Below are 12,812 nucleotides of genomic sequence, written 5' to 3' on the forward strand. Positions count from 1 at the left end.
ACCCTGCACTTCCACACCTCCACCCAGGGTCCTATTGGGCTCTTGAGCATCCTTGGATGTAAAACAAGGGAAAAAAACAAGTGTCTTAGCATGTGTGTGCCTCAAGGGCACCTTTTCAGGACCAGACCTTGCATGCATTCCAGCTCCCAAGGCTATTCCACAAAGATGTTAATTAGGATGAGACAGGAGCTGGGTATCTGCCAGCTCTACCCTCATACTAAAAGCTGCTCTGCTCTCACCTCTGTCACCACCTTTATTCTTTGTAGCCAAGGGCTGCACAGAGAGACTTAGAAAGATAATGAGAGACACGGGAGCACAAAATCAGCTAATAAAAGAAACTAGATGTAGCAATTCACCCTCACTGGCATTTACAAGAACCTGCTTAATCAATAGCAAAAAAGAAAGATGTGTTACAAACAACACAGAGCCTGTCCAAGCATTTTTGCAGTCCTTCTGATCTGATACAGGCTCCTTAGGGAGTGATGTGGGTGAAGACAGCACATGCAGGGCTGCTTTTATTCAAGGAGTCTAATAAGTCAGCACCAGCCTTGAAAGCAGCCCCTTTTTTATTCCCAGACTGATGGGTGAGTCATGTCTCTAACGAGCATTAATTACTAGAGCAGCTTCAGAAGCACCTCAGGGTCCAAATGGAATCAGGCCTCCCTTGTGCAAAATACCCAGACCCATGTAGTGCTTGTAAATCTTATCTAGAATGTTCATGGCCAAGTTGCTGTGTCTAATACAGCAGAGAAGAGGACAAAAGGAGGGTAATATCTCCTGATTCTTTTCACTGAGTAAAAGCACTCAAAGATGGTGTAATTCTCAGATTCACACATATAAAAACACTGCAAACAGTGGATCAACAGCTCTAGTTTTCATCCCTCTTCCCCATTAACTAAAGGATAAGGGAATTTTCAGCCTTTTTTTTCCTTCTATTTTGTTACAATATTAAAATTAACTGTTCGTGAGTACTTCAGCAACTTCATTTTTATCAAGGTTCCACCACACATAATGTATGTTTTTCACACCTTGTTTGGAGGGGGTTTGTTTAATAAAAAAATGGAAAGCATTAAAAGCACCACTACTTTTAATTTTACTGCCATAATAAAATAAATAAAAGGTAATATCAAGTTCCACTTGAAAATTCAAAAAGCTGCCCCCTGTCCGTATTTGGACAGAAGAGACGAATCACCACCATATAATTATGAACAGCAATAAAAGCAAGAAATAAAAATTAAAGTACTCCTGAATAATTTCTGAATTTAGGTATCTGTTCCCTGTCCTTAGGGAAGTTATCAGGCACAAAGATGCAACAAGTGAAAGATTTCAGTGGAGCAGAACTCCTGACCTTGGAAGACACCACCACCACACAAGTACCAGTGATAGACCTTAATAGTCAAGTTGTTTCAGTTCATGCATGGTCCTTTTGCTTCCCATCACACACACATCAGTCTGAGAGATTTGCCTATCTCATCAGCCCTCCCTCCTTGCCACCCACTTGTTCTCTTATTTATTGCCCTCACCAGTACAAAACTCACCTGCAACTCCAGAAGATCTTTTTTTAGCAAATAACTATGGACTTTGCATTGTCAAAGTGGCAAAACTGAAGCTGAACATTCCTGTCACAAACCAAAAATTCAGGTGACCTCCAAAACTCAATCAATCCACTGCTTTCTCCTGCCTCTGACCAGAGCCTGTCAGTAATGCAGGATTAGTGACACCTCAGAGACATAATGATACTTCTCCAGATATCGAATTTGCCTGCCACTGCTAGGCTTTGCTCTTCTTCGAAGACAGGCTGAAGAAGAGAAGGCTCCTGGGAGATGTTAGAGCAGCTTCCAGTGCCTAAAGGGCTGACAAGAAATCTGGAGAGGGCCTTTAGACAAGGGCAGGTAGAGACAGGACAAGGGAGAGTGGCTTTAAACTGAGAAAGGGGAGATTTAGATCTAGAGCTATTAGGAAGAAGTTCTTCCCTGTGAAGGTGGTGAGGTCCTGGTAGAGGTTGCCCAGAGAAGCTGTGGCTGCCCCATCCCTGGCAGTGTTCAAGGCCAGGTTGGACAGGGCTTGGAGCAACTCAGTCTAGTGGAAGGTGTCCCTGCCCGCAGCGGTGGGTTGGAACTGGATGAGCTTTCAGGTCCTTCCAACCCAAACCAGCCTGTGATTCTATGTCACAGTACATACCTTGGGAACAATCTTAATGTGGAACAGGATGTTCTGGAAGTGGTACCCATCACTGACTTGCAAAATAACTGCATCATCCTGGGTGTCAGAACCATCATGAGCATAACTCAGCAGTCCACTGGTAAGGTCATCCAGGTGGAACATGTGGACTGCAGAAGCTGAGTTCCCAGGAGGTCCGATCAGCTGCCCGTGACGTGGAGGCTCTAGAACCATCAGCACAACGTCCTGAGGATTGTCACTGTCTCTCACAGAAAGCAACTGCTCTGTTACAGTTTCAGTTTCCCCTCTGTGGACAAGGAGAGCCTCATTCCTGAACACATATGGGGCCTGAAACACAAAAGCAGCTCTTAGGTGCTTGCTAAACAATATAAATTTGATCACGATCAAAGTCTGGAATGAAAAATGTGGGGTTAAGGAAATATGCTCACTTCATTCCTGAAAAGCTCCTATTTCTAAGCAGCAGAGAATCACTCTCCACATCTTCCCCCCCAGAGGGCAGACCTAAGAATATCTAGCAATTTAGACTGATTTAGTTATATTAAAAGAAGATTCTCATCCCACAGCAAGGTTAGGAAAGATTCAGAAAAACCAAAAGGACATTTATACAGAAAGCAGTTTGGTTATCTGCTAGAGTCTATATCGCCTTTGCTGTCTGCACAGGTAATAGACAAAGGACACAGCTTTGCCTTACTACCATCCATGGAAATTCAAATGGAAACCTGGATCCCAACTATTTTGGGAGGTCTACACATTACATGCATGTCCACAGGCTCAACTGGAATGCAGGCAACTCAAATGCTGCAGATTCATGCCTGTGAATAATCATTTCAGAGTGGGCTGGTGATGGAGACATGCCACATTCTTCCTGTGTATAACCCAGAGCTTTGGTAACTTAGAAATCCTTCAGAGCACTGATGGGGAAATAAGACCTCACACATCTTGCGTAAAATGAGTTGCAGAGAGAGAAAAAAAGGAAGCAAGGAAGAATGCCAGGAGAGGGAGAATAACCTACACAGGATGATAACAGCAGTGAATCAGGCTGAGAGGCAGAAGCTTGCATTAACACTTCTAAGTCAATCAGCAAACACTAAAGGATGTGTTTTGCTTGCCTTCAACTGATAAAGTCCATCTCAAAGACGGCAAAACTAGGTGTCATCAGCATAATTACTTATTTATTTTCAAGGAACCCAGAGCCTTATTCAACCCAGAACTAAGATCAGCCAGAGTCCACATTTCTGCTGGTTTAAATCAGTTCTGTAGTTCTTTGTTGTCAAGAAAGTTTAAATCTGCAGTCTCTATTGATCCCAATAAACAGCATTTGCCATCAGTAATACCTTGCTTCAGGAGGCAGGAGAGCCCTGGGAACATTTATCAGAGAGCTATCTGTTGCCATCCCACCTGTGTACAACTTATCAGGGTTATTAAGGATGAGCAGGCAAAATTCCTATCATTAAACCTCAGTTATGTATTCTGGGGCAGTGACTGGAGCTCTTCCTTAGGTGAATGTCCCACTGTGGTAAACAAGCGATTAGCCTGAGCAAAGATTTCAGCACCAGCAAGAATCAATATACACACAACAGGATCCAAATCCACAGTTTGCCTTACACTAAAGGGCAAACTAGAACACTTTCAATTTCCAGAAGTTATGGAATCACTGATATGGAATATAATGATTAAAAGCAACAAAGTGCAATGAAGCACAAAACAGCACCAGCAGCTTCAGACACAAACCCATTCACTGCTGCAATGATTAAAAGAAATGTATTTCTTAAGCTACTCATTGTGAGGATAGCTGCTGAGTTAGGCTTGTGGGCAGGAAGGAGTCAGCACTAAAAGAGAAAGGCTGATCACTAGATTTGCAGTTAGTTTTATCAAGTCACTTAATGCCCTTCTGAGGATGTAAATGGGCCTTAAGAGTAACAGATTCTCATCTGCACTTTAAAGTCTCTTTGTGCTGCTAGAATACACCAAGCAGCCACAACTTCAGTTGAAGCAAAGCTGTCTGTCATGGTTTAATCCCACACAGCAACCAAGTACCACACAGCTGCTTCAGTGGGATGGGGAGGAGAACTGGAAAAAGGTAAAACCCATGGGCTGAGATAAGAACAGTTCAATACTGAAATAAAGCAAAATGTAATAATAATAATGATGATGATGATGAAAAGAGAGATAATGATGGTGAAAAGCTCAGTGCACACTGCAAAGCCCCCTTGGAAACCTGGACCCCATTACAATGAGTCCATGGTGAACTCGTTGGCATCAGGACCAGCAGCAAGCGTGAAGCTGGGCCTGGAAGTTCCAGCACATCCACTGCCCTTGCAAGTCTTTTAGCCTGAGTGGGAATCAAAGCCTGTCCAGAGGTATGGTAGGCTGAGCTGGCACACACAGCTAGTCTCAGCTTGAACAACTCCTCCTTTCTGTAATTCTGTGCTCCCTCCCTTAATGCATATCTTGCACATCTCTTCATACCTTGCCTTTTAGAGAGCCTTAGAGAAGGATTCACAAATGTACTGCCTGTACACCATCTCTTAGGTGAGGCACCGCCACAGTATCATGCTACAGATTTTAAATGACATTAACATGAAGGACATGGGCACTTGGAAGTACCATCAACTTGCCTAGAAGCGGTGAGCAGTTTAAGAGACACACTTTAAATAGCTCATGCTGATTTAATTTCCAACTGTTCTAGAACAGAGCATTTAAGTAAGTGCTCTTGATTGTCAAAGCATCCCTGCCACAGGGATCAATCACAGTTCAATTGCCCTGCAGTAAGAGACTGAACTAGACCATCCGCAGATCCAAAGAGTAATTTGAACAGCAGGGACTCCTTAGCACTCACTGATAATTGCTCTACAATTGCACAGCTACAATTTCCTGTACAAGCAAAATGACAAGGACCAGCTTCTTGAGTCACTTACCCCAAGCCCAGTTCTTCCACATGACTCTTGGCTGCCTCTCAACTAAGTGAAACTTGAGTCTAATTTGCCTGACCTGAACTCCAGTTCAGGTTCTGCCCAGCTCCGTTGTTATCACTGCAAGAAACTAGGGCTCCAAATGGTACAAGATCTGGGGATTTTTTCCAAGCTTTGTTGCATTACCTGTGTTGAAAATGCTTGAACATTGATCACTTCAGGATGGGAGAGGAGTTGTTGATCACTGATTTTCAAGGAAAACTGTCCTTTCCTAAACAACAAGCCAAAATACAGGATAATATGAATTAATGAAGTGCTCTTGCAGGACTCAATAATGATAAAAATATTAGATATTTAGTAAAAATTACTAGCTTAGTGACAGAAGGTTTTAAGTTGTTTTTTTTTTCCTTTTTCAATTATGTTTTTATAGTTTGTTTTTTTTTTCCTGAAGATTCACAACAGTAACAACACGTAACAAAATGCCTTTAGCTATGCAATAATATACTTTCCCTTTAACTAATGTTACCCACACAGGATGGCATCTCCAAGATAAACCATCAATTCTAAATGTCAGCTATTTGCTGCTAAAGAAAAATGTCACTTATCTGGCTTTGGAATAGAAGCTCCCACTTCTCACCATTCTGGCTTCCTATTCACTTTCCAATAATGTCACCCAATAACCTTGACCATAAAATGTTTGTCAAGACAAGATCCTGACATTTCATTGTGACTACCAGTGTTCTGGGTTTAGCAGTAGCAATCAATTTTTCTCCTTCTTAGTGGCTGGTGCAGTGCTGTGTTTTGACATTCAGCCTGGGAACTGAGCCGATTACACCGATGTTTTTAGTTGGTGCTGAGGGGTGTTTACTCTGACCAAGGACTCTGTGGGTCTCATGCTCTGCCAGGGAGGAGGGGAAGCCGGGAGGAAGCAGAGACAGGACATCTGACCCAAGCTAGCCAAAGAGGTATTCCATACCACAGCAAGTCATGCCTGGGGAGGTAATGGAGAGTTACCCAGAGGGGCTGGGTCTCTGGGGGTTGGAGGAGGTATTGTTTGGTGCTTGGTCAGGTGGGATGGGGTGAGTTATCGGTCGGCGGGTGGTGAGGTGTTGTATTCTCTTCACTTGTTATTTCCTTTATCATTATTATAATTGGTAGTAGCAGTAGTGACTTGTGTTATACCTTAGTTATTAAACTGTTCTTATCTCAATCCATGGAAGCTACATTCTTTTGATTCTCCTCCCCAGCTCTCCAGGAGTTGGGGGATGAAGGGCGGGGAGTGAGTGAATGAGCTGCATGGCTGGGTTTAAACCACGACAACCAGCCAGAAAAAAACCCCAAAGGCATGTTACACAAACACATGCTTTATAAAGTCTAGTGAACTTAAGCCAACCCTTGGCAACGACACCCTGAAAGTCTTGCTGAAAACAGTGGATCAAAGAACACCCTAATATATACAGGCAGAAATGTAGAACAATTCCACTGGTATCAGTCTAGTCCCAAGACTAGATGTAAATTAAGTGTGAAATTTGGCAGGATGACTGGCTTATTGGCTGGCAGCAGGAAAATCCGCTGCCTTGCAACATGCTTGCAATGTGAGCAATGCCAGCTACTAATCACACTAATTATCACAGGACACTAATAGATCTCATATTGCAGGCAAACGAGTGATGGTTGAATGCAGACTGTGCTGCAGACCACAGCAGTCACATCATTTGAGCATCTTCCTTACAGCATCAAGAAGCTATTGTAACAACCAGACTAATATGTCAGTTTAAAATCCACAGCAGAGAAGTTTTGCACCATCATTTATACTACGGTACAGTATAAGTACATTGGTATTTTACTTAACAGCTGCGAGGAGTGTGTTTCACTGTAAGAATGTTTCCAAGGAGCAAGGAAATACCTGTTCTCAAGATAAGTAATTTCTTTTTTAAGGCAAGAGCTCTGAAAAAAGTTTCAACAGAGTCACCTGGATTTCTCTTTGCTGTGCACAAAGCGAACTCTCTTCTCCTTCACATCCTTGCAGCTGAAATGGTCACCTTTGCTCAGCTGCACTGCTGCCCCCCTCACCATGATCACCAGCCTGCCATTGGAGGGGCTGCTGTTGATATGGAACAAGAGCTGTCCTGTGTCACCATCCAGATCACACACACCCAGCAAGGACAGGTCGAGGGGCTTTACCCCACCAATTCCTACTGTGAGGGTACTGTTCACATGGAAGCTCAAGGGATCCTTGCTGGCTAAAAATAAAGAAGGGAAAAGCATTACTGAATGAATAACAGCCATGGCCTGTGGTAGCACCTTGCCTGTCACCACCATCCTGTGGATAACAGACCAGAGCCTTATCCATTACTGATAACCACAATCCCACGAAGAATTGTAGTCCATCCCAATCCCCACTATGGTTTTGAGAGGCTTGGGCAAATCATTTCCCATCTTGAGTTTCCCACTAGTCCCTGCAGACGGACTAGTAGACCTTCATTTAGAACAAAGAAAAGCAAGTACTACAGTTGATTTAGTAAGGGATTCCCTCAAAGGTATTTTTTCATTTGTTTTATGCTGATGATGAATGATGCTTGATTGGAAAGACATGCCTCTCTCCTAATGAGGCAACTTCACTTAGGAAACCATGTACATGCAACCTTTTATGAAACAAAAAAGTTGGAGGAAAGCAGCTTCCAACATTCAACAGTCACCATAGAACTGAACAAAACTGAATTCCAAAAATACCACTGAATGGACACTATTTTTGGCCTTATAATTCATTGGAAGCTTGCCAGCTCGGTTGCTTTATTGTGAGACACTCACCTTCTTCACACTCTCTTGTCCACGTATTGCCATAGAAACCCTGGCCACAGGCAGAAACACATATCTTATTCTTCAGAAATGTAGTGCTGTCACAGAGGTGGCACAGGCTGTCACTCTCACACTCCAAGCATCCCTGAGGACAAGCTGAATTGGATGGAAAGTACAACTGAGACACTGACAAAAACAATGCAACCACTGGCATGCAGAGCTGTCTCCAGGGATCAGAAGAGAAACACCACTGCTATTTGTGTCTTACCTACCTGACAAAAGTGATCAAAAAGAAGGGGCAGAGAGAGAAAAGAGTCTCTAAGAAATTCCTTCCTCATTTAGACCACTATTTCCCACTGACTACAGAGAACCTGAGATGATCTTCCAAATGGAAGAAATGTTTTTTTAAGTAACTCTTAATACACTATTAATACTCCAGATACACACTCCAGTCCTTCACAACTTGTTAACCCAGAAATACAATTGAAACCTTACTAAATATGTGGGGTTAATACCTGGGGCTTTTTTTATATAGTAGGTGCACACATACAAACATCAGCAGTCATCTACACTGAACCTCATTCCTCTGGAATTAGGCACATTTAAATGCAGATACAGCCTGTTATTGGATTCTCAGGTGACTGCATGACCTTAACAGCAAGTTTAACACAGCATCTAAGCACTTCCTCTTCACCTCAGCCTTGCAGAGAAAAAGTAGTTTATAAAACATAGACTGCAGGCCTGGTCCCTCTCCACCACAACATGCTGACCATGCTTACCTGTGCACTTGTGCTCTGCAGGGTCTGGATAATATCGCTTTCCACATTTGGGAACACAGTGAGTGTCCAAGAGGAAGAATGGGGCTTCACAAAGGCTGCACTCATCTGCTTGGTGACACTGGAGACAGTGTTGATCACACCCTAGAAGTCACACGAAAAGAGTTCAGCTTAACACCACTTCCAGCTGCTTCCTGCACTATGCTGTAACACCCTGCAGGAACTAGAGCAATATGGTGTGTATGTGAGGAGGTCAGAAGTTAGAGCGTGCCCTCTGAATGTCAGATGTGCACAAACTGGAGACAAGCAGGGAAAAATCTTGGCAGCAGCAAACAGAAGTAACGCTCAAGATGAACTCACTCTGGCACGTCTCTGATTCCTTGTAGAAAGCTGCTGGACACTGTTCCACACAAGCTCCTTCATGGAGAATGTACCCCTCCATACACTGCAGGCAGTCAGTCCTCTGGGGACCTTTACAGGCATTACAGCTCCAGTCACACTCTGGAAGAAAACAAAAGTCAATTCAGGGCAGATCTTTCTGGGGTCCTTGCCCTACACAACTGCTTAGTGCCTGGGGTCTATCAGCTACGGAAATATAAGTCCTAGGAGCAAAGAACACAGTAAAAACTGTTAAAAAAAAAAGCATGATTTGTACTGAATGACTTAATACAACTCAAGATATGGTTGGGTTTTTCTTCCCCTCATTGACTTACCGTGTTCTAACTGCATCAAATTTGAGCAGGCTTGGCTCTTGTTCAGCATCCAGACCTGCTAACACCAGCACAGTTTTGTTGCCCATAAAGCCTGACTTTATCCTGTAAGTAGCAATGCTCCTTTTCTGCCAACACTGAGTTTGCTGCTCCTTAGCAACCACCCACCCCACTTCATCAAGTCTCATGCTTTCAAATGACTCTAACCAAAAGAAAATGAAATTGTTGCCCCTCACAGGCCAAATATCTCTGGAAAGTCCACTGAGCAGAAACACCCTGGATCCAGCTGGGAATCAGATCTGCCTTCACATGTCCTTGTACTCTCTCCCCTCCAGTCTTCAGCAGAGTCCCAACCATGCACATGTACCCCAGGACTACTCAGGCTGCCAACAATATTCTTTGCTCTTGGTGGCACTCAAGATGGTCTGTATCAGCAATTAATGACAGACACACTTAGCTGATGAGAAAGATAAACAGGCAAGAGCAAGAGCGGGGGAAAGAAGGACTCACTGAGGTGAGGTGAACTACTCCACTTCATGCAGCATGTCCAAGCCAGAGCCAGGACGAGAGTCTTGCCTCTTTCAACACCCTAAATACCAGACCACGGCACCTCTCTGAAGAACCACAAAGTTAAGATGGCAGATGCCACTCAGTTAAATTAGGTTCAGGCACTGAGAGAGCCAGCGAGAAATGACCACTGAGCAACAAGTAATCTGTAATATACCCTGGTCTTAGCAGTGTTAGCTGCAATAAAGGCACCTTATCCTCACTTATTTCCATTATGGAACACTCTCCTTGAGAGTTCTGGAAATCTTTCAAGTCATGTGTCTTTTAAAAATTTCCAAACTGTTGTTTCGGCAGACATACAGGGATGAACTATTTAATAAGTCAGAAAGAAGCAGGTAAGTACACAAGGCCCTATAAGCACTCTGAAAAGTCAGCTTGGTAAGCCTTCTTGTTATTCAGCTGACCCATGACTAAATGAATGGCTGGATGTGACCCTTGAAAAGTTTGCTGGCTCACTTACTAAATCATTTACAAGAGATGGATTTGCACTAATGTGGTTGCACTGAAACACTGAAGTATGTGACAGCAGACTGCCAAAGAAGAGAAAAAACAGTAAAAACACTGCAATTAAGTCTGTCACTGAACAACTCCATCCCTCATGCTCACTTTTTAAAGCAGGCCACCTGCACAGATCATGCTGCAATTTAATGGATTCTTAGCCAAGATACTTGCAATTTAGGTATCTTTTATTTTTCTTTTTCTTTAAACCAGCAATGTATTTTTCACCTCTGCAAGTCTTGCTGGAAAAATCCAGGTAATACTGCTGAGCACAGCTCTCGTACTGGCATTCTCCAAACAATAGGACCTTGGTTGGATCTCTGCAAGATGTACAGCTGGTGGCTGATTCACAGCTCAGACACTGGCTGTTGCAAGCTGGGGAAAGACAAAGACAGAGAAAATAACTGTAATTACTGATGCACCAGCCAAAAGTACCATGAAAAATGCTATTATCCTGTAGCCTCGCTACTCCTCTTGTCGTCTCTGAGAGACACCTGTGGAGACTTTGATTCCTATTCACAGCTTCCAAAATGTAAAAAGCCTCATTCCTTCTATTTGGAACAGACTTGCATCTCCTCACGCTGCGTCTTACTCTCCTCTGAACAGGTCAGGGTAAAATCACAGAATCATAGAATGGCTTGGGTTGGGAAGGACCTCATCCAGTTCCAACCCTCTGCCATTGGCAGGAACACCTTCCACTAGACCAGGTTCCTGAAGCCCCATCTGACCTGGGCTTGAACACTGCCAGGGATGGGGCAGACACAGCTTCTCTGGGCAACTGTGCCAGGGCCTCACCACCCTCACAGGGAAGAACTTCTTCCTAATATCTCATCTAAATCTATACTCTTTCAGTTTAAAGCTATTCCCTCTTGTCCTGTCACTACATGCCCTTGTAAAAAGTCCCTCTCCAGCTTTCTAGGCCCCTTTAGGTATTGGAAGACTGTTATAAGATCTCCTCTGAGCCAGAAAGAAGAAACCATGAATTCAACACTGACCCTGAATTCAAACCCCCAAATAACAGCTTTCCCTGTCTCTATTTTAATTATTTTCTTTAAGCAACCTGTGTTTCATGTGATTCCAAGCTTAATCCATAAACACACAGATTTGGAGACTGTAGCAGACTGCTGCAATCCAGTTAGCAAACCTTGGTGGAACCAATGGGCTGTTTAATTTCACTTGATGGTTCCACCTTTTGATTTGCAGACAGTGTAAAATTTTGGAGCTGTCTAGAGCAAATAAAGATGCCAAGAAAAAATAATTCAGGGATTTACTGAATCTAGGATCAAAGTCCAGAGGTTCACAATATTTCAACTCTCTGATGTCCAGGGTCTAAACTTCTTGGGAGACTTTACTACCAGCCAAGTGTACTTGGTGCTGATGTCAGGGCTGTTGGCTAATTAACAGCAGAAGATTTAATAGCAATGTGCTATGAAAGACTGAAAAATATTGCCCTTTGCATATGCACTGAAAAGCTCACTCTTATTCTGGTGAGATGAGACTTTACAAAAATAATGTGCAGGAGACTCACATGGGGTTTATGTCTGCTTTATACAAACAACTCTAACTGCTTTGTTTGCAAGTACAATGATGTTGTACGCAAAAGGGACTACTAAATTCCTCGCCACCTACCTCTGAGAGTTGCTAAACCCATATGGAGTCAAACTCTTTGTCCAAGCTCAGTTCTGTACTTTTGATAAAACAAAAAAGATCTGCAAATGCAGCCCTGAGTGTTTAACCTAAAGAATAAAGCATAGCTGGCCACTTTCAATGGCAAAACCATTAAAAGCTCTCATAGGATTTCACTCAACTACAGTTCTTGTGCTAAATACTGACATGTTATTTGCAGCAACATGTCAGAGATATGATAATATGGAACACTATTTTAGTGATATGCTAACTGTGAAAATCCACTTCAATTTGCTTTTAATTCAAGACAGAGTTTTGTAACTACAAAACCTCAAAATACCAAAGTAAATGTGAGAATACCCACATCGGCCTCATTGAAGCAAGAACCCAGTGTCCTTCAAAATAGTTACTTTTTTTTAGCTCATCTAAAACATGTCACAGAAGGCTGTATTTTATTGAGGTGCAAATGATTTCTAACAAAATATTTACCTAAAGAATCTACCAGCTGTTTTTAGGTGCTCTGGTGCTGGTCTGATTTCACTTAAAACTTAAGAATGCTATATGGAAAAATTACTATTTATATGTGCTGCGAAAAGCCAACTTTTAAAAGAATGGTACAACATTCCATATGAGGTCTACATCTATAGAAAACAGGTTACCCATGGAGGCATGCCAGAACAGTAAGCAAAAAGTGTTATCTGAAAGCAGTCCTGTCTGTTTGTTTTATCAGCCTGACTCCATAT

The 12,812-nt window shown here is 42.8% G+C and overlaps 1 protein-coding gene across 1 annotated transcript in view; it reads right to left on the reverse strand.

Annotated features, from left to right (window-relative positions):
- Nucleotides 1-12,812, reverse strand: part of FRAS1 (Fraser extracellular matrix complex subunit 1) — a 159,682-nt gene that overhangs the window by 47,287 nt on the left and 99,583 nt on the right. The window contains exons 23-29 of the mRNA XM_034063309.1: nt 10,672-10,818; nt 9,029-9,169; nt 8,672-8,812; nt 7,905-8,048; nt 7,066-7,363; nt 5,280-5,364; nt 2,182-2,508 (exon numbers count right to left, since the gene is read on the reverse strand). Coding sequence (XP_033919200.1) covers nt 2,182-2,508; nt 5,280-5,364; nt 7,066-7,363; nt 7,905-8,048; nt 8,672-8,812; nt 9,029-9,169; nt 10,672-10,818 — 1,283 coding nt within the window. The remainder of the gene's footprint in view (nt 1-2,181; nt 2,509-5,279; nt 5,365-7,065; nt 7,364-7,904; nt 8,049-8,671; nt 8,813-9,028; nt 9,170-10,671; nt 10,819-12,812) is intronic.

The sequence above is a fragment of the Melopsittacus undulatus genome, chromosome 5 (genome assembly GCF_012275295.1).
Source record: "Melopsittacus undulatus isolate bMelUnd1 chromosome 5, bMelUnd1.mat.Z, whole genome shotgun sequence".
NCBI lineage: Eukaryota > Metazoa > Chordata > Aves > Psittaciformes > Psittaculidae > Melopsittacus > Melopsittacus undulatus.